The sequence below is a fragment of the Chamaea fasciata genome, unplaced genomic scaffold, assembly GCF_029207755.1.
Source record: "Chamaea fasciata isolate MVZ Bird 193981 ecotype frontalis unplaced genomic scaffold, bChaFas1.0.hap1 SCAF_3, whole genome shotgun sequence".
Taxonomy (NCBI): Eukaryota; Metazoa; Chordata; class Aves; order Passeriformes; family Sylviidae; genus Chamaea; species Chamaea fasciata.
Window position 1 is genome coordinate 20,895,176 of NW_027094088.1, and position 22,803 is coordinate 20,917,978.

Genomic DNA, 22,803 nt, shown 5'->3' on the forward strand with positions numbered 1-22,803 from the left:
ATTAAATCTACTGTTCAGATGAAGACCTTGGAATGATAATGGTAGCTCTACAAGCCACCTATGAATTTATTCCCTCTTAGATCACATTAATTCCTGTTCTGCAAAGACTTCTTGCAAAAGTGTGTTCCTCTGTTTATACCTCAAGGAAGTGAAATAACAGTTCACTTATTTTATTGTGTTAAGATGTCAAAGTTTATCTCAGCAGCTGCTGTTTCACTGTAGCATTTTCACTTTAAATTAATGCTAATTTCCGGCGTCACTGGCATTCTGGTAATGACTGTGTAATTGGGACATGGACCTTAAAAAGAGGTACTTGGAGCCTAACTATGCGGTGTTGTCAGACCTATTGATCTACATGTGGTATTGGGATCTTCTTCTCTCTACTCAGAGAGTCACAGTGAAAGGAATTTGTGTCCTATGCAAGACTCCACAGTGACTATGCAAGAAATTAAGAGTTCATTTGAAATATCAGTGGAAAATTTGTATTTTTGTTTCAAATGTCCCTTTTCTTTTTCTTTTTATTTTTTGTGATTTATTGTAGTACTAAGTGAGTTTTTGAGGAGATATCTACACATTTTTAGTTGTGATAAGCATGCTACAGCTGAGTGTGATTTAATATCCCTTAAGATATTTTTTTCCTCAAACTGATGATGGTCTGATATCAAACCTGAAATCAGCTACAGGATTTTGTTTTACCAACAATCTTTTCAGGCTGCTGCACTGATACTTTTGCACTCAGTCAGAAGTCTTGAGTCTTAGTCGTGATAAACACTTCCTTTTTTTACTTTTAATTTTATGTCAATGAAAATATTTAAGTACCGAAGGGAACTAGTGCTTACTGATGCTGTAATGATTTAATAATTTTTGATTCTACACTGAAGAATACATCTCAAAGCAACTTTTTTTTTAAGCAAGGAAAAGGCAAGATTAAGAAAAGCCTGCTTTAAGTGATGAGCACAATGTGAGTAAGCTGCACTGGCAAAGGCACAGAGGGAAAGGAGTTATGAAATGAAAAGAGTAAAATGCTAAATAATTTATTACACATAAGTTTCCAGAAGTGGGAATGTGATTTCATGTAAACAGCAGCATTTGAAGACTTTGATTGTATGTGTGATTTGTTTTCATGGAGTATTAGCACATATTGACACTTTTTAAAAGACTTTTAGATCTTTAGTTACTGAAACATCTGTGGAATTTGTTATCCAGAAGAACATTTTAGAAACTTCAAAATGTTTTACTCCATAAGAACTAGTGTAAAAAGGAACTGCCATATGCTAATCATTTAATGTAAGTAGCCATAGAGGCATAAATACATCCAAAAGTTGAACAGATGTTGATTTTCTTATTGCAGATCTCTTCAAATCAACTGGGCATCGCCAGGACAGCCAAATGGCATTATCCTGGGATATGAACTCCTACGTAAAGCGTGGCAGAAGTGTACTTCATCCAAAACTCCAAGGAGCAGCAAAAGTAATAGAATGTGCATCTTATTAGAATGTAAAAAGGATGAAAATATCTGTGGAGAAGTGTGTTATCATCCAGAGTCGGAGGTACTTCTGTATTAAATTATGTATATAATGAAAACAATATTTTTAGGAAGAGGTGTGTAAACTAAACCTCTAGCTATCAGAGAAAAGGAAGTGGAGGGTTCTGCTTTTTTTGATACTTTAAAATCAAGGCTCTGATAGGTATCTTGAAACTCTTTAAAATCAGCTATGGATGTTAGAGCTCATATATGGAGATCTGTGTGTGAGTCAGCTGATGACAAGTGATTCCAAGTCTTTTTTTGTTGACTTTATTTTTTCCTTTTAGGAGAAATTAATTGGTAAGCATTTATGATAGATATGTTCATTAACACTTTTTTTTTGGTGCAGTGTTGAAGTGAATCTCCAAATTGTTTTCATTTATAACATGCTGGTTAAGAGTAGAAATCATTTAAACACATGTGAATTTAATTCTTTGCACGGGAAGCTACACCAGAACCCGTGTTTCAAAAACCCTTCAAATATGTTGCAGGTCTGGATGGGGACTTTAGTTTCTTCTGAAGTTTTTTCCCTTCAGAAAACTTTGCTTCATGTTGTAGGGCAGATGTTCATCCCAGGAATTCAGGCTATATAGGTGTTCCCAAGTAAATCACACAAGCCACAGATAATGAAATCTGACTAGTATCACCTCTGGAGTCCACGGACACAGTCCCATTGTGACAGATTACATGGTGGATACACATAAATCTCAGTATGTATTTTTGGATCCTACTTTGCATCCTAATTGGCACCAAACTGGGAGGAGCTGTTGACTCTTTTGAAGGCAGAGAGGCCCTGCAGAGAGACCTCAGCAAGTTAAGAGATGGGCTACCACCAAACTTATGAAGTTTAGCAAGGGAAAGTTCTGGGTTCTGTACCTGGGACAGCGCAACCCCTGTACATATGTGGTAGTTCAAATGGCTCCTTTAGCATAAAGTCTTTGCACTTGACCACTGAAAGACCACAGGAAATTTCTAGATGTATACAGAATTTTAAAAATAAAGCATCTCTCTGTGTGAGGTATCATTCCTCAAATGCTGCATGGCAAATGGTGGTTATTAACATGGCTTGCTGGTTTGCTTTTTTTACCCCTCTTAAATTATTCCTTGGCTAACTGCTTAATGAGCAGATTTTTAGTAGAGAAAATCTATTTAGATTCAGCTACAAGTGGGTAACTGTTACATGACAATGATGAGCAACTCTGGATGGGATCTATCGTGATTTGTCAGAGGCATTTTTAAATTATGGCTATTTTCAGGTTAATCTTCATATGAGTTCCTGTTTAGGAGTAGGATCAATAGCATAGCAGGAGCCTGTAATGGTTTTTATTGACAAATGAGGTAGAAAACTCTTAGTTTGAAAGTAAGATTTAATGTCATGAAATAGTGTCTCTATTTGTCAAAGACATCATCACATGTTCTGTGACTAAAGCAAACAATATGTATTCACCAGGCTCCCTGTCAGACAAGACAGTAATTAAGGGAGTGAGTTATTTGAGGGGTTCAAATCAAAATATAAATTATTCCAGCCAACATGGCTTCAGCTTCTGAATTCCCTGGAAAGCAATACTATATTAAATATAAGTATTTCTGAAATCTTGCAAGAGAATTGTGGGCAGCCCCTTTTTCTAAAAGGTAAAATTATCTATTTCAGGTTTCTGGCATGGTATCCTTTTACTACATCTTGGCATGTGCATGAATTAAATTTGTATTCAATTAGTTTTAGAAGTTTTCCTCTTCATTTTCATTTTTTCAGTCTTCATACATTTATGGTAACTTTTGGCTTGGAGAGTGTTCATTTATTTTTATAGCTTCCTGGATTTCTAATTTTTTCTAATTAATTTTGCATTACTTGTTCTAATGGTTTCTCTGTATTCTCTGAGACTGTGGTTAGGAGTGGGTGCTATTTGTTAAGTGACGGATATACAATAAATGACTGGAAGGTCCACAGGAAACTGAAGCACTCGTACATAAAATGATATGGGTGCAGTTTTTGTGGGTGAATTGATTAAAATTCCCCTCCCAGTGCTTTGTCCAGTTTGCTTCATGTATTAGCCATCCAAAATGTCTGTAAGAGACATCTACAAAGTTCTTGGTGCCTTTTGTGCCTTTTTAACTGGAGTCTGTGACAGGGACAATATAAGACAGTGGCAGCCCTTTCTCATAGTTTTATAGAACTCACTGTCAGGCTTTATGCTGGTGTTTGTGGTCCTTGGATTTGACAGTCTGCTGGGCAGAAGTGGAAGGCAACACTGACCAGTGTATACTTGTTCCAAAAGCCTCTTTTACCAGTGCAGCTGCACTTCATAGAATCACAGAATGGTTTGGGTTGGAAGGGACTTCAAAGACCATCTCATTCCAACCCCTTGCCATGGGCAGGCACACCTTCCACTAGACCAGGTTCCTCTAAGTCCCATCCAGCCTGAACTATTCACCGTACATTGATGGTACAGCCAAATGTGAAGAGATGCTACTGAGAATTAAATGCTGAGTAACTTTAGTAATGTTCAGATCCAGAATAAAAAACAAGGTTTTTGATGATAGACTGATCGGCAAAAGCAGGCAGTTGTGAATAAATAGAAAGATAGGTTGTGGAGTTCTTGCTTTTGCTCGAGTCGCTTATTGCACCTTGTTCGCAAGACAAAATCTGGATCTAATTTTCCTCTTACAGTTTTCTTGAATTCATGAGCATAAAGTGAGAGGAAAACCAGGTCTTTTGTATAAATTTATTTCAAGATATGTCTTTGGTTATTTATTAATCTTTCCTTATGGATTTATAGATTACATTTGGCATCATCAGCTTGCTATTGTAAGGCACTGCAGAAAAAGAGGGATTTGTTATGATTTAGCTACATAAGAGATCACCAAAATATAATCCACTCCAGTAAAAGAAATACCAGGGTGTATTGTCAGTGTGCAGCAGAGTGGAATGCAGGGACTCTTCATCTAACACTGGCTGAGCTGGGTCCAGCCAAGAGGTGCAACTCTGTGAGAAAGGCAGTGGGAACAGCCTGGCTGCCAGGCTGCACTGCTGTGTTTGTTCTGTATTTGGGACCTGAGTTAGAGCCTCTGCCTGGGACTGTGCTCTGCAAATAAACCAACTCACTCAGAGCCATCTGGGGAATCTCTGAAAGGGCAAGTGACCTTTTCACTACAAGGAACATGTGTACATGCACATTCATGGGCACATGCGGGCCTGATATTAAGCCCAGTGAAGACCAAACATTTCTCCCATCCTAAATAATCTTTGCATCAGATCCCTACTTCTTTCTAGTTTTTATCCAGTTTTCTGCATCAGTGTTAGGATGTTCTTTGTTATTTTAACTGAAATTAACACACTGTTGTTCCTAGTATCCTTACTCTGGTGTTTAATCAGATTTGCATGGAATTATTCCTTGAGCATAGAAAGAATTTAGAAATATTTTTGTGTGCGTATTTTTGCAGATGAACTGAGAATATACTCTGATGTTGCATTTTGTCTACTGCCAGGAAGGTCCCTATGCCCTGTGGATCTTTTACAGTTGCAAACTGTGCTGCTTGAGTACTCCCAAGTTTCCAAAATTGTCAGTCTTTCTCTAGCTGTTTTCAGTAAGATGTGATCCATAACTCCACCCATATGTGAAGTCTCATGACCATGAGGTTTGCAGAGGTGCTTCAATGAACAAGGGAGTGTGCCTGAGTTTCACCCATCAGGTAGCATAATCTCAGTATCAATAGGAAAGGCATTCCTGTATATTCCATGGAGCTACCAAATTCTGCATCTGTTTTTACTGGCATCCTGAGGTGAACTCCAAAAATAATGAAACAGGTACAGTAAAAATGTAATTAAAGGAGTGGCATAAAGGCTAATAATTTCTGCCCACTTTGCATCGTGAGTCTGAACATCAGTGGTTAAAACAGTCCTGACTGAAGGTGTTAATACATCTTCAGCACTTTTTATTTTCAGGTGCAACAAGCTGTATAAATCTGCAGTTAATGAAGTAATCAAATATAAGTGGCATTAATAAGAAGTACAGGCTTACCCTTTTACTCATTGTAATAATGTGCCATTTATTAAAAACACCAGCAGGACTCTTTTATAAGGACAGGAGGAGTAAAACAGTGGCTTTGATAGCTAGCCTCAAAAGCTGTCAGCAGTGAAACATAACACATCTCGACACTGGTGAAGGATATCCCATCAATATTTATGCAAAATTTACTATTAATGTTAGCAATATTGTGCAAATTCTTTTCAAGTTCTTTCAGGCTTAGAGAACCTTTAAAAATATTACGCTTCCTGTTGTAACACACCTGAAAGACAGAAAATAAAACTCATCTTAGGAAGATAATATATAGTGATTTGTAACAGAATAACAATAATTTCTGGCCGTGGATTTTAGATCTTAGTCTGTTTCAATTACCAAAAGACAAGAATAGTTTGAGAAAAAAAAAAAAATGTATGAGTAAGTATACTTAACTCAAAAGGGTGTCCGTATAGATTCAGAGATAATTTAAGTAAAAAAAGAATGAGCCTTACTAATTAAAAATATTCCCTTTCACATGAGTGCATGATGGGTCAATCATTACTCTGGTGTTTGCTCCACAGGCAGAAATTTTTAATGAACTCCTGTAGCTAATATGAATTCCTGAGAGTGTTTTGTGAACTGCTACTTCACAAAGTGGCTCTGGCAGCAAGCATTTGACAAGAAGGATAAACATGGCTGCCTAGCACATCTGTTTATTTGAGTAAATCAGTCTTAGCTCAACTGGCATGTGTCCATAAGGCCAGATAATATCCTTCAGCAACGTCTTCAGCAAGCAGAGGGATCAGGGATGACACAATTGTAATTAAAAAAGAGTTGCTTAGATAAGTTTGGAGTATTTTTAAAAATTGTTACAATATTGTGTAATCCTGCCTGCCAGATTTGATATCTAGTACTCAGTGCTAGGGTCATGGCTGACTGGGCCTTTCTCAGGCATCATAATAAACCTTTTTTTGTGCCCAACCTTTCCCAGTCCCTGTGCTCCTGCCTCACAGTCCCTCTGTGTGCTTGGGTGGGAAGAGAATGACAGGTCTGATTTGTGAGTTGCTTTGTGAGGTTACTGATGTTTTTAAGGGCTCCTGTGACAGCTAAGGATGAACATCTTGTATCACCTCCATAGACCGTAAAGATCTTCTGGTTACCAAGTGTATGTTGAGCATTCAAGCCTCTTTACAAGGGTAAACCTCCAACCTGCCTGAAGTGCTCGTGGCACCATATATTGTTCACTCCAGGGCCTCTCCTTCCATGTACAGAATAACACCACCCTGATGGGACTGTCACATTTAGATGCAAGAGGATGAGCTCATAATGACCTTTTGCCATTGTACCTTTCAATCTATTTGCTTTTCTTCTTTTCCTATGATGCAATTTTAGCATTACTTGGATGGTTTTGGAGTTTTTTTATGGATTGATAGTGCAGAATTCTTGGGCTGAGTATTGATGCAAATAGAAACTATCTCTAGAAGACTGCCAAAAAAGTGTTCTTTAACAATTTACAGCTGACTATAGAGGATGTTATGAAACTACATAATAATAGCACCACCCATATCAGTTGGTAATGCCACATGAGAGCCTGAATGTCTTTTAGAACAGACTGGGCCTCTCTTTGGAAACTGTCCATAGGTTGTTGAGAAATACTGAGGATCTTATGTAATTTTTAAGAAGTAGTTGCTGAAACTACTGTAACACATCTGGCACAGCTGGAGATTTTATGCAGGAATTGAGGGGGAGAAGGAGAGACGCCAATAATAATGCAATCTTACAAACAGTGTTTCAAAGTGAATGCTGTAGAGTTACTACTAAAACGGCCCTTCCAGTGCTGGTATGAAATATGCAAAACAGCCCTTTCTACAGAGGATTCACAAGACAAGTGGCATTTCTTAAAACTGGAAGCAGCTCATGCAAAGCAAAATGGCTTCTCAAGCGTTTGAGCGTGGATAGAGCCAAAGATGTGCATTTTTTTTTAACTGAAAGGTGGGAAGACTGTGTTCAGGTGAAATTTGAGTGGTGGCCATCACTAAAAAGAATGAAGAATAGGATGACAAATGAACTCCATGAAAAGAAGAGGTGGTATTGGGCCAGACAGATCACAGAGGGAGACACCAGATGATTCCAAGGGGCACAAATTGGGACCAAGAATGCCCAAGCAACATTTGTTTGGCTTCCTTTTGTGCAGGCAGGTACAGAATTTCTGACTGACAAACTCAGGTTGCAGTAAAAAGGAGAAGACAGAGGGCATTTTCACATTGTTGAGAACTGTTGCTAAAGGTGACCTATTCTGAGCAAAGTGGCCCAAGAGGATTTGGATTTGTGTTTTTACAAATGCTTTTAAACCACTTGGAAATACAGAGAGACCAGGTAAACTTTTAGGTTTCTTTGGAGGCAATTGTAAATGAAAAAAATCTCAGCCTGGAGTGCATGCCAGTCATTACAAAATATCCAAAAGATAGGAAGCAGAGAAGACTTCTAAAGCGCTAAAGAAGTTCTAATGTTCTAAAAGAATTTTATTTAACATCTTAGCTAATGATCTGGAAGAAAGAACAGTCAGTTAATTAAATTCATAGATTGGGTTATATTACCAGTGACAAAGTGGACAGAAAAAATATAATAGGGACTACTGAGATCCAAAATTCCTGAAAATTACAAAATTCAGCTACATTGGTAGTCTAAAATAAATGCTGAAGGAGAAAGTGTATTGGAGAAGCAGGAAACAGTGTCACAATTTAAAGCATGTAAAGTTATAAAACCTAAAAATATAATGAGGAAACAGGAACCTCCTCTGTCTTACCTCATGTTAATTGTGGGTTTCCTGTTGTTTATGTATTATAAATTGTAACTTCAGAACCTAACCTAATACTCCCAAGAGTCATGGAATAATGGCCATTCAAAAGTGAACAAAACAAAGGATCATCCTTCTGAAGTCAAAGAGAGTTTACAACATCAGAAAAACAACATTTTTGTATTTAGATATTTTATTAACATTATAATTATAATACAAAATAGATGCCCTGAGCCTATTAATATACATTTTTTAAAGGTTTTTTTTTTTTATTAGGTAATAGTTAAAGTACCTAGGTAAGGGAAAGATGCTTCAGAGGAGCACTTTCTTTCTTTGCTGCTAAGCTAACCTGATTTAGGATGTGGTAAAAGTCAGTAGTGGAAGAGGTCCACATCAAAAGAAAATAAAGGAGGAACTCTGTTCTAACATCTCAGCTCTACTGCCAACTCCATTTCATATCTAGCTGGAAGAAACTGATATAAATTGCCCTGACTGTAGGTTTCAAGTTGACCATTTTTATGGTTATTCTACTGACTGTGCTGTATGAATTTCTGGGTATTCAGTCTGCCACTCCCTTGACACAAGAGTAAGTGTACAAATAATTATTTGATTGTTCAAGCATATAAATTTTCTTGACAGTACCTAGAAAGAAGTCCACATTTAAAAGGCCTTTTCAAAATTAATTTCCATATAAATTTTATTTTGAAAAAAGAAATCCTTATAGTAATACTATTCTCTTGAGACCACATTGTCTGAAGAACTGTGGTCATAGGTAAGTGATCGTGTGCTATAAGAAGAAAATTCCACTTATTTTTATGTGAAAGAAAACCGAAGAGCTCATGTTGGGAAATATTGTTTTTCAGTTGCAGGGGTTTCATCATAAATGAAAAAAAAAAAAAAAAACTCAAAAAACCAAGAATTGGGAAGTAAAAAAAAAAGTCTAAATCCACGTATTGCAATGTACTCCACACTGAGAGACTCAAACAGCCTGCAAGGCATATGAAGATGATTCATATTAATGGACTATTTTATTAAGGTGCAGTATGGTTGAAGGCCACAGAATAGCAGCATTCTGTCAGATACACAGTAGTTTATTGAAGTCTGATAATGCTGGAGGGCACAGAATTAGCCAAGTTACATTTTATTTGACTGAAGTCATATTAGTGTCTGCACTAGGATACATGCTTTCATACACATTGTTTTGCCAGACAACACATTATGTTCTGTTTAACAGATATTGCCTTACTGATTTTCTCTCTCTCTCTCTCTTTTCTTTTTTTTTTCTTTTTTTTTTTTTTTACTACTTCTAGGTATGTTGTAATGGGATTCTGCACAAAAATAAACCTGGCTTCCAGTGCTGTGAGGACAAGTACATTCCATTTATTCTTAATTCACCAGGGGTTTGCTGTGGTGGGCAGATACATGCTGTGCAACCAAAACATCAGTGCTGTGGTGGTTATTACACCAGAGTTCTAGTAGGTAAGAGACAACTCCTTTCCACTGCTTGAATGAAATAAAACAGCAAAGTTGATGTGTTTGTTAAACCAAGGAGAATGAAAACAATAAATGTGAGATTTATTTAGATGTCTTTGAGACTTGTGTTCAGTGCAAAGAAAATTGCACTCAACCTTCTAAACACGGTACGCTCTGTTTATACAAGAAAGGCTTAATTGATGAAACCTGATGATTGGGTCATTTCCCAGAGAACTAATTTCTGCCAAACTATACTTAATTGCAGTAAGTGCTCAATAATGGGGAGGGCAGTTCTGCTTAATAGGAACACCGTCAGGCAATTTAGTGGTGAAGTTTAGTTCTCTGCTTGACTTGACCCCACATGATTTTCCATGGCCACTTATGTTGTGGAGCAATTGTTAGCATTTGGTGTGGATATTCTGGATTACATCACTTCTACTTGTTTCTACATTGTCTACTCTTTGTTTCTACTAATGTTACAGATCAAACTATACCTCCCACATGCATTAACTTGGATGGTAATTTATCCTTTTCTTATTCTCAGAGCAGTTTGGGAAGTTTGCCAAAACTGTGCTTCTGTGCTACTGTCCAGAGTTTGATTTTCCAGTTTGTTGGTGGGTCATTGTTGACCAGGAAAGGGAGGAAAAGGGGAGGACAGATCCCTTTCATGGGGCCAGTGTTCAGAGCATATAACTCTCTGTAGGCAATTGTCAGGTCATGAGCTAAAATGCTTCCATTACTCACAAGCTGGCACACATTCCGTAGGCTCAGAAACGCTTGACATTTTGCCAACACGTTCAGCACATCTCAAGTTCTGATCTTTTGAAAAGTAATTCATATATCACAATATTAGAATGCCTTCTATGATGTCATCAGAAAAATGCTATCACATGGAAGAATCAAAGAAGTGTATTTTGCTGACCTCATTAATCTCAGCGTACTGAAATGGAGGGATTATACTGTGACCTCTGTCCCCATCCAGTGGTCTGTGTTAACTGGCTTAATGTTGTTTACATTAAGAAAGAAAAGCACAAGAACAAAATGTCTCATGTCTAAAGTAGTTCTTGTTCAGTCAGCAGTCCACAAGCACGAAACAGTGAATGTTTGAACACCATTTTAAACAATTTTTTTTCTAAGTATTCTTGCTGCATTATTTTTCTATACGCTAAAGGGCAGCAACATGAACACTGTTGGTCACTTCTTTCTTTCTTATTTTTATAAATATGCTAATAACCTCAAGCTAAATGTTAATGTGGGTCATTCTTTGATAAGGATAACAATTAACTCATAAGACTGCATAGTAGTTTTCAGAGGGAGAACATTTTCAAGCCTAGCTTGGAATGGATCCCATTTTGAGAGGTTAATGAGAAGGTTACTGATCCTTTGTGTCTTATGTCTAATAGTTCTTTAAAAAATAGTTTTATTTCCAATAGATGTAAGCTACATTTTGTGCTTTAATACTTTCTCTGTGTAGCAACTAAATTAGCTTCCAAGGAATGGAGGAAAATATGATGAAGTACCTAGATGGATTATATCTATTATACTCTAAAAATTTGCTCTCAGTTTTTTTGTTGTTGTTGTTGTTTGTTTGTTTGTTTATTATTGACTTTATTTGATAAAGTTATTTATACAGGGAACTCTCTAAGCATACATATTTCCCAGATGTTGTTTGGGCAGCTCAATAGCTCGGGATGTGCTGAAGCATACTGGGCTGGAGGCATGAAGATTACAAATTAGGAAGGCGGAATCTCAGTTTCTGAAATAGTAGTGCACAAAGAAGTGCAAATATCCATCCCAGAACAAAGATGGGAGGCAGAACAAATATTGCTACTACCACCCAGGCACCTCTTTGGCAAGGAATGTGGGGAGAAAGGAAAACACTCTTCTCCCTAATCTGTTACAATCCCAGCACGTTTGTTTCTGACAAAAGCCGCATGGAGTTTGGAGCTCTCTGTCTCTAATTCCCAACCTTTCATAAGAAAAGAACTTGGGATATTACTTTAAATGAGGAAGATGAGTTTTTAAAATCAAAACACATTTCTTTGGTTAACACTCCGGACTCAAAATACTTTAATCAATTCTACTAGCCATCTTCAATAGCAAAAAAAAAAAGTGCCACTCCTCCTTCCAAATGACATTTGAGCCACAGAAAACATTACAACACAGAAAAATAATATAAAAATATTAAGACATTGGATCAGCTCAAGTGCAGACACCGGTGAATGAAAATTATTACCATTTATCAACATTTTGTATCCTTTATAGCAGTATGTACTTTGTTCATAGCCCATAGCTTATTCCAGTCCACCCCACCCCAACATTACAGCATCAGTCTCATCGGCAGTCTTTTCCGAAGGTCTTTTCCTGCAAAAGCTTTTGCAGGAAAAAAAGATTTTGCTTAAGTAACAGCTAAGTTCACCAATTGTGATGGTGGTATTTAATTTTTAAAGTGAGTTTAATCCTTAAATTCTCTGTGAGATGAAGTCCTGAGCGACACTCAAACATGAAAAATGCTTTAAGCATTGTGAATTAATTAATCAGAACAAGTTTGGAATGATTTTGAAGGAGACAAGAATTTTTTTTTGCCAAGAATAAGTAACCTGATGGTTCTGTTAAACACAGCAAGAATTTGCTCACTTTATTTTGTAGCTGCATTTGCAAAGGGTTTTTAGCTGTGTAATTGACATATGCACAGACATTATTTTCATTGCTCTTCTCAGCTTTGTCTCTGTCATGCTTGTCTTTTGATAACTTACAGAGTCTTAACCTGAATTAAGGGATGCACATTTCTTTAATCATATTATAAATGAATATAATACTTTATAGCATTCTAAAGCACCAAGTGATTCTGTGCTTACACATGAAAAGTTCTGTACATGAACCTGTGCGAATCCAGACTTGTTGCTGTCTGATGAAAGCCTCTCAGGAGTTTCAAGAGCTATTAATGGATAAAATCTTTAATTGTATTCTTATATTGACAGGAGAAGTATGCTGCCCTAATGAAGAGGAAAACAGAGTTTCAGTTGGAATTGGTGATTCCTGCTGCCAGGGAATGCCTTACTCCACATCGGGCAATCAGATCTGCTGTGGTGGATCCCTGCATGACAGTTTCAATCAGCAGTGCTGTGGTGGAAGGGTCATAAGCATGGACTCGGTCTGCTGTGGTGATGAAAAGGAAGGGACTGCATACAGACCTCTCACAGGCAAGTGATGAGTCTTCAAGAAAAAAAGGTCCTAATCTTTCCAAATCTCTTATGACACCAACCATTCAAAAGTGACACACGTTTAAAGTGTGTGTGCCAATTTGTTAAAATGTTGTTGCACTTCAGTCACCTATTTTGCTATATTACAAAATAGTGAGCTTTCAGTAACCTTCTTTGCCTTTGGGCAAAAGCTGTGGGGGCTGAAGAAATCAGACAATTCAAAAGGAGTGAATGATCTTTCCTTATGCAAGTCAGGAAACAGGACTGCTCCCCTCAGTGAGGTTAGATTGACCACCTTGTGCTGCCATGCATCCCAGTGCAGGGGTTTTCCATTTGCTCTGGAAACGTGGGGTTAGTCACCTGGAAACTGAAGATTTCAACGTTGTCTGCTTGCTGGTCTGTGTCACTCCCTTGTGTTCATCCCTCACATGGGGCTAAACCTGCTGTAGTTTAAAATTAACAAAAATTGATCCCCAGCCCTACTCACTGGCTCATCTGGTGCATCCCATTAATTTATTGGAAACTATAGGAAATTACTTCATTGTTCAGAGGTACAATCTGAACTCTACTGACTTATAAAAAACTCAGTGACTATCTGAGGACAGACATTGGAGGTATTATTGCAAAACCTATTCAGATATTTTCATGTGTCTTTTCTTTAGACAGTTATTAGACAAATTATATCCCATCAACCTTAGGCTTTCTCAGCCTGACAAAAAGACTTCAGCATCTATTGTGGTGTGAAAAGGGAGCCTGGTTTCAAAACACAGAAATAATGAGGGTTTAGTACCCAGCTATACTTGGTGTACAAAGCTGAGTGATCGTGTGTGCCAGTTTGAGCCTCTAGTTGTACAACAAAGAGTCGTAACATATAACTAAGAATCTGGGTCTGAAGGCTGAACTCCTCCTTTCCCCCCAAAATAAGCTCTGTCTTATTTTCCACAAAAATAAGCTAATTTTTTTGTATTCTCTGGGTCCTTCAGTAGCTCTCTATTAGGAGAACCCTTGTCGGGTGCTGACTGTCAGGCTGAGCTAATCAGATGAGTATTGCCATAGTTTCTGTGGTTTCCATGCTGTCCTTCCCTTCCTCTGGCGACTCATGGTGTGAGCTGTGAGCAGCACTGCTTGCATGATTTTAGCTCCCTCTCACTGTGATCCCTAATTGTGCTTGATCTACAGCATCAATGCTCTCAACACCAGCTTTGAGCAAGGCCCTCTTGCACAGCCACACATTGTGCCGCTGCCACAAGACGGGGCTGGCTCATAAAACATCTCTTTATGTACTTTATTACTTAAACTCTTTTATTTGCCTGCAGGAGCCCTTTAACAAAATCACATTGAATTGACTTTCTCACACCAAATCAAATCTCTCTGGTCCCAGTTCAGTTGTCTTTGTCAATATGTATTTTATAAATGGAGTGAATTAACAGATGCTGTTGGAACAGAACTGCTGGGGTAGCGTTTATGTTTTTACTGCTCTCTCTGGGCAGATGAGTTGTGTAGGAGTGTAATACAGGTATCTTGGGATGAAAGTTATGTTCTTCATTTCAGTATATATGTATTCTTAACAGGTTTTTTTCTCCTTAAATATATATATTTAAAAAACCTTTATATCTCTCTTTAAAAAATGTGTTTAGTCTACAGCGCTCAATCATTTGCACTATTTTTCTCAAGAATGGGTTGGGATGACATTTTTTTGGCTATTGAAAAAGAAAACAGTGGCTTTTTTCATCGTTCACGGGTTTTCTGTGAGGACTTTACCCTGTGAGCCAGCACACAGCTGAACACAAATACAGGTTTGAAAAATGAATTAGCACCACAGTTGAAAAGAGATTGTATTCTTTTGCATTAAACGTAGAATAGATTGTGGTTTCTTATGATATCACATAGATCATACTCAATTGACTTTTGCTTAATTTCTTGGAGTAATTCAGCCTTGCTAAATACATCATGAAAATGCACAAGCCAGGTACAAAAATCTACCTGCTCCCTATCCTAATTATTGTAATTATTCTAATGGAAAAAAATGCTCTTACGTAAAAACATAATTTACTTATCATTGGCAAATGGGTAAGTAGAATTTTACAAGAATATGGTGATTGGAAGGCTGATCTCATTGTCTGGAAGGAGAAGAGGTAACAGGGGTGGTTCTATGCAAAAGCTGAATTGCTTCTGAAGCACTGTTTTGCACTTGGCAATGAATGCCATACCTAAAAATCCAGTCACAGTTTAAAGCTTTTGATTGAGAGCTTTACGTCCTTCCAAAAAAAAGTGTACAAGAAAAACTTGATCACTAAAAGTGCAAGCCTTGTACACAGTCTCATTTTGTTGCATGACCAGTTCAAAATCAGTGTCTTTTTGCTAAATCTAGATTCAGGTTTGCACTGAATGTTGGTTTAAGAGCTTGAATCATAGAATATTTTCATTTGTCATTGCATACCTTTTTCAGAGAGTCTGCCCTGCAAAAAGAGATTTTCATCCATCTCACAGTCCTTTTCCCCCCCTTTATTTATTAATTTATTTTTTCTTCGGTTTCCTTTTTCACCCCTCGTTGGCCTTATTTAGTGGGGTGACCATAGGGACATCTACTGGCAAAGGCTGGCAGTGGTGTACATGCACATCCTGAGCCCCACTGCTGCAGTGTGATTATCCAAAGTTCTCTATTTCTGGCTATAAAGGATAATGTCAGCTAAAACCACGCTTGGATTTTCTCTCTCTCTGTCTTCATTTTTTTCTTTTCTTTTAATGCCTCTGCACTGACATCCCAGACTCATGAAAGATGATGCTTTGTACTGTTGCAGTTCCTGATCTGTAATAGTTGCAATACACACATGTAAGCCAAGGATTTTTGGAGTAGTTTGCAATGTACACTGGCTCTGCATTTTGTTGATCCTCTATTCTGGCTCCAAAGGCTAAGCCTTTTAATACTCATTTTTTTCCCTTTTGAAAGCATTGGTTTTGCAGATTTACTAAATTAGTAATTCATCACTCAGCTAGGTTTATAATTCTTTTTCAGTTGCTGGCGATGAACATGAAATAATTGTTGACAGAAATCAGTGTTAGCAGGAAGTGTTTTTTCCAGCCCATGGTTTTCCTTTTTGCTATAATGCATTACGTGCCTATGAAACATCAGTATATAAAATATGACACACACATTCCATCTGAGTTGCAAACAAACAGTTTACATTTTGATCTTTTACTGAATTCAGCAAGGGTTTGTAGGAATTTCTGGATCCTTAAGCAATTGAATAAAGCAAATTTTAGAAGGCAAATCAATCCATCAATATTACATGGTCCTATTTTGTTTTTCTTGGAGCATATTTAAAATTGTACATTTGAGGTGTCAAGGTTCAGGAGTCAAGTGCTACATGTGATAAATTAAGGAAAGGTCAGAGGCTATGCAATGCAGTTTCAGAAGATTGTCTACCTCTGCCTTTGCAGCTCATTCATGCTGAAGTGATGCACTCTGGGAATTACTACCAAACTCTGCTCTGCAACATCTGCTCTCCCTAAGTGAGTTAGTGCACGTCAGACATCTTTATGTCAGAATATTGCAGTGATGGATGCAGTCTTCAGAAAATGCTGCATAAAAATCTGGTGTGCCGTTCTGGCCATTAAGTGAAATTACTATTTAAATTAATGGCGCTGTCACAGTTTATCTGTGCAAAGAATGAACGCTGATTAGGGTATTAAGTAATTAGCAATTTATCACACTGGAACAAGGTTGATAATAATTAAAGAAGTAATGGTTTACCAAAGAAACTAGAAAGGGAGTCACTTCTTGTTATGTGAGTGAAATCTTGGCTGAAAAATTTAATTCAGTTAAACAATGATGAGGTTCACAGTGAAAGAATACAGCTTTGTTTGTTTCAATAGAAAAACAGTTCATTATCAAAATTTTAGTTTGCCTGTCAGAAGTCCCTTGGGGCTGTCTGAGTTGCTTATTAGTATTGAATTGAGTCATTTTCTGCATCAATTTTCTTTAAAATTGGTAGAATTCCAGGAAAATTTGGGAAAAAGGGTGGGAACAAGAGGAAATATTTTACCTCTTGAAGAGCTGGTGATCACAGTGTGATTACTCTGAATAGAACCAAACCTGAGAAAAGGTAAAATATGCACGTAACATCACCATTTTTAGTCATTCCAGTGATTGGAATGAAATGTTCTGAATGCTTTAGCAGGATCATACCTTTAAAGATTAATTTTCATTATGCAGCACTTTTAAGAGAGACGTTCTGCAATAAATAGCAGTGAAAAAAGTGGCCATTCTTGCACATGTTTTAAATGCCAACATATGACAGGAGTTTCGTCAAACACAAACTACTTTGTAGATGTATTAGTGTATCACAGTCCTGGTTTTTGTGTGATATCTTTCTAGTTCAATTAGTAATGACATTTATTTCATTTCCAGTTATAGGGAAGTTTGTAGTGTTTGGTTCTGAGTTAAAACTTTACCTTTTCTTTAGATGGTGTTGGATTCAACCCTGGTATTTCTTGTGAATATGTGAAAAATTGCCTTGGTTATGATGAGCTCATCTTTAAAAAATGAAATTATTAAAACCAGAAAAAAGACAGTGGAAATAATTTTGCCAGCTTATCAATTCCACTCTAGAAAAGCAAATGATATTTAGATACCAACTTCTTGTAGATTAATTCTCTGTATTAGATGACTGAAGCTTCACTCTGGGTGTTTTGCAAGTGGCCCATTCCATCCCAGGTACCTAATATGAACCCCTACTTTAAAATATGTAATAAATTCTGGAATGCTGAGATGCACTGTTGGAAGATTACCCATGTGAGGGGGGTATGAAGGAGATCTGAGCATAAAGTACATGGAAAGCTTTCTCAGTTTTTACATTCTACAGGAAATTTTCATCAACAATCCATCTCCAGCCTGCTGTGGCTGGTACACTGGTGTGGTACTCCGTAGCAAAGTTCTTTAAAAAGTTCAGGAGTGGTGAACATTGATTGTAGGGGACCCTGTTTATTTCTCTGATTCTTAATTGTTTTCAGTAGGTCTGGAAGTCAGGATTCTTACTTCAGTCACCTTATGTTTGAATTTAATCTCACTTTAGCTAAATCTGCATAATTCCAGCTGCTGGTGGGTTTATGCCAAGATATATTGCATTGTGAGCTTTCTCTTTTCTTATCTATGTCTTTGTGTACTTAAATTTCATATTCAGATTTTTGTTTGTTTGTTCATTTCAGGGATGTTCTGTTGTGGGCAAGAGTACGTGAATAAGTCAGATACCATATGCTGCTCAGGTTCCAGTGGTGAGTCCCTAGCACATGTTAGAAAGAATGACCAAGTGCCAGTAAAATGCTGTGAGACTGAACTTATTCCAAAGAGCGAAGAATGCTGTAATGGAGTTGGATATAATCCTTTGAAATATGTTTGCTCTGACAAGATTTCAGCTGGAATGATGATGAAGGTAATTGATAGAAAATCTCTCGGTAGCTCTGATTTGATGATGGAAAGGGAAATACACTGTTCATAACTATTTTTCTAAAATAGGAATATAAAAACTCTGGTGTGCATTATTCATTTTCACATTACATCCATATTAATACCGAATGAGTTCACCATGATTGATGTTATTGCAATGAATTCTAAAGGAATTAATAATGATTAGCTGCCTCTGTGAAGTGTTGCCCAGCACTTCAGATTAGTACAGTGGCTAAAAGCTGGCACACTAACAAGACTGACATGTATAGCCAGTTCCCATTCTGTGACCGCTGTTTCTGATGTTTATTAAGCCGAAATTAAAATTGGACTGGCCAGTTCTGAAATATAAGAATAGTGTAACATTTCAATTTGGACAGGCAGTAGGACATGATTCCCCAACCTCCTAAAAAAAACAAAAAAACCACCCCAAAATAATAATAAAGCAATTGACATTTTCTTGATGGACTTAATTCTGATGCTACAGAAAACCAGTGGCCATTTTGGCATAAATTTCAGCAGTACTAGGATAGGTTCTTTCACGCCTAATGAGTTACATACTTTATTCTCATTCTATTTTAATGTCAGAGTAAACTAAACACCATAAACGCTAATTTGGTGTTTTCCAAGAGTGCCCCGTGACTGTAGGCATCAACATGAGACAATTTTACCTTGAAATTCCAAGTTAAATTCAATAGAAATCTTCAAGAATTAGCATCTTGGTGTTAGACATAAGCTGTAAAAATGTTCTCAGTTGTTATTGTATATATGTTATAGTATTATATATATGTACATTCTTTTTATAAAATTATATTTATGATATAAGAGAGAGAGAGATAAAGTGAGGGAGAAAAAAGAACATTGGATATTGTGAATTCTACTATATGGAAATCAGAGAGATATTGTGGAACTTATTAAATGTAAAAGTAAAGTAAAACGGACCCCATCCTGCCATATGCAGGTGTTCCTATATCCTTGCTGTTCATCTGCTAAGTTAATACAGAAATATTTCTTACATCTTTGCCTTTTCATGTCAAGGTTTTCATGTAATTTCATTTTCAGACTGAATAATTTTCTCCTAGAGAAAATCCAGGCATTGTGATGAGTCAGCTGCTGTTCCTCAATGCATTGTATTAGTAGCTCATGCAAGGCAAAAAATGGTTAATGAATTCTGGTAGATAACACACCAGATCCCTGCCTTAGGTATAAAGTATAAACAAAGGAAGAGCTTTGTATTTCACTTACCCACAGTATAAAAAGAGATAGCAGTGCTGGCTCTCAGATATGTATAGATTTACTAACAGCAAAAGGGCTGATAGTCTGACACGTTCTGCAGCTACTTTACATGGGAATCCAATCCGTCTACATCCTGCATCCTATATGGATATCTATCACAACGTAATTTTTTGTGGAAGTGCCAAATTTGGGAAATAAAATTAGCTGAAGTTCCTAATCAGCTAAGAAGGTAATTTCAATAGGTGAATTAAGGAATCATTAGATAGTATCTGTTTGGTTTTTCCTTCTGAAGTTTATGACCTAATGGGCAAAAATATTTGTTGCAAATATGGCAGTACATTTCTTTCTGCAGCAACCAATATTTTATGAGAATTACTGCTCTCTAGCTTATGGTTTGGCAAAAATATTATTTCATGAATTTTAATGGAAAGTTGTGGATGTTCAGTGTATATTTCTGGGAATTGTTCTTTATGAGTTAAATCCTATATATTTATGTTTGCAGAGGTCCTCATATTGCAGCAAAGCTTCTGTTTAGGAGTGATGTGCAGAAGACATGATTTATATAGCCCATGGATAGAGTTCTCAGCCTTAAAAGCTGCCAAGGACTTGCACAGAGCCCTCTTGTGTACTTGGCAAGCTGTGTGAGGGGCTGGGAATTTGCTACTGATTTGCCACAGGATATCGGTGCAGGAACAGAATGTTCAAATTCTTGGATAAAATCCTGTTCTCATTGACTCTAGACTCTTCTGTTTTCAACAAATCCAGCCATTTGTGCTTCCAGTAATTAAAATTTGTGATGCTTTCATCCAAGGACCCTAAAAAAAAATCTGTTTCTTTTAGAAAGGATTATAAAAGCATTAATGATCAAAGACCGTAGACAGGCCAAAGGCTGAAAGGGTGTCCCATATGCTAGAAATATCAATGTACTCAAGGTGGTGTTGTTGTTTTTATGTTGTATAAAGATAGAGAAATACTATTGGAAGCTTTTATATAGAAAGGAAAATGTGGGAAATTTATTTAAATTTGCTTGTGTATTCCTTAGGTAAAAGAAGAATGCAAGGCTAATGTCCTTTGCCCTTTATCTAAGGAGGAAACAGCACACTGTGGAAAGTGTGATTTTGATCCTAAGGAGAATATCTGTGCGTGGATAAAAGGTTCACAGGGTGCTACAGAAATGGTGGTAGAAGCAGGCACAGGTGTGTGTCCAGCAGAAGAGGAGACTGTCTACACAGGAGGCCCAACACAGTATTCATTTACAGGTAAGGAAAAGTGGCAGAGCAGACTGGTGATTTGCTAGTATAGTTAATTTGCTCTGGAGAAACAGATGGCTTGAATGCTATGAGATACCCTAATTAAATCTGAGGCAATGTGAAGAAGGACATGGATCTTCTAGAGCAAGTCCAGAGGAGGCCATGAAGATGCTCAGAGGCTGGAGCACCTCTCCTCTGCAGACAGGCTGAGACAGGTTTTTTCTTCTTTTTTTCTCTTTTCCAGGTTGTTCAGCCTGGAAAAGAGAAGGTTTCAGGGAGACCTTAAAGCACCTTCTAGTATCTAAGGGGGGGGAGGGGGGGTTCTTCAAGGTAGTTGAAAGAGGACTTTTTACAAGGGCAGGTAGTGATAGGACAAGGGTGAATGACTTTGAACTAAAAGAGGGCAGGTTTAGAAGATGTATTAGGAAGAAATTCTTTGCTGTGAGGGTGGTGAGGAACTGGAACAGGCTGTCCAGAGAAGTTGTGGTTTCCCCATCTCTGGAATTGCTCTGGAAAGGCCAGGCTGGATGGGGTTTTGAGCAACCTGGTCTAGTGGAAGATGCCCATGGCAGGGGTGGTGGAACTAGATGGTCTATAAAGTTGCTTCCAACCCAGGCCATTCTATGATTCTGTGAATTTTAGTGAAGCAGAATTCTTTTAAGGAGTAATCTGTGAGTCAGGAAAGAGACTTCAGGGATATGAAATGAGTGAAATTCAATGAGAATCTTATGTGCAAACCTGCTTTCAAAAAAGTTCATAAAATTAATGGCCCTGTCTAAAGAGTAACATCCATTTCTATCTGTAAACCCAGGGAAAAAAAAAAGTTATTTTCTATTTTGATAAGACTGAGATGATCCATATGCAATTTTCTTTTTCTAGATGTGAACCTCGAACCTTTTGTCACATATGAGTACAGGGTGGCTGCTTGGAATAGCTATGGAAGAGGTTTCAGTGAAATTGGCAGAGCTGTCACTAAGCAAGACGTGCCACAGGGTGTAAGTCCACCAAAATGGTCCAAAGTAGATAATCGGGAAGACATGATACTTCTCAACTGGGAGGAACCACTTCAACCAAATGGTATTGATACTTTTTTTTTTAAATGTTCTATCATTCCAGTGGCAGTGTTCCAAAATCCCAAAAGATATCTTAATTAACCCCAGTCACTGAAGTACACATATTCTTAAACTCTGCAGGAAGGTTTTGTTCTAGGTTGCCATAGTTTTCATTGCAAGTAAGAGGAGAGTCTTCACAGTTGACAACTTAGTATGTCTCTACAAAGCACCAAAAAGCCACTTTTGAAAATAGTGGTAATAATAAGTGTGCAAATATGATCAGAAAATGACAATCATCCTAAAAGGTATTTGGGGATTCGGGGGTAGGGCTGGTGGTGCTTACATTTATTTCAGGAAATCTTGCTTATTATTTTCCAACTGTGAGGAAACTTGGAAGAGCTGTCACTAAAAACTGCGATCTACTCAGATGCTGAGGAAAGTAACTGGTAATTGACATTTAGCATTTAATCGGAATGATTATCTGCTACTGTGGTCATGCAGATATTTCACTGAATGTTTTCTGTATGCAGAGTAGGTTATTATCCCATCACACAGGATCCATCAGCTAACAAAAGGGAAAACTTTCTTTCTTGAATAGGTCTTATTATTCACTACATCATCCTCCGAAACGGAATTGAGCATTTTAGAGGAACAGAAATGAGCTTCACAGACACCGGTGGGGTCCAGCCATACCAAGAGTATTCCTACCAGCTGCGAGCCTGCACTGTTGCTGGTTGCACAGACAGCAGCAAGGTTAGTGAAGTGGGATTCATGGAAACTGGTGCCAGGATTTTATCAGCCAGTGTGGCAACATTGAAATGCT

General features: G+C 37.5%; 1 protein-coding gene across 1 annotated transcript in view; it reads left to right on the plus strand.

Moving 5' to 3' along the window:
- USH2A (usherin) overlaps positions 1-22,803 on the plus strand; it is a 380,780-nt gene that overhangs the window by 275,317 nt on the left and 82,660 nt on the right. Inside the window, exons 48-54 of the mRNA XM_066178272.1 lie at positions 1,352-1,550; positions 9,634-9,802; positions 12,778-12,999; positions 18,208-18,431; positions 20,721-20,937; positions 21,808-22,005; positions 22,579-22,733. Coding sequence (XP_066034369.1) covers positions 1,352-1,550; positions 9,634-9,802; positions 12,778-12,999; positions 18,208-18,431; positions 20,721-20,937; positions 21,808-22,005; positions 22,579-22,733 — 1,384 coding nt within the window. The remainder of the gene's footprint in view (positions 1-1,351; positions 1,551-9,633; positions 9,803-12,777; positions 13,000-18,207; positions 18,432-20,720; positions 20,938-21,807; positions 22,006-22,578; positions 22,734-22,803) is intronic.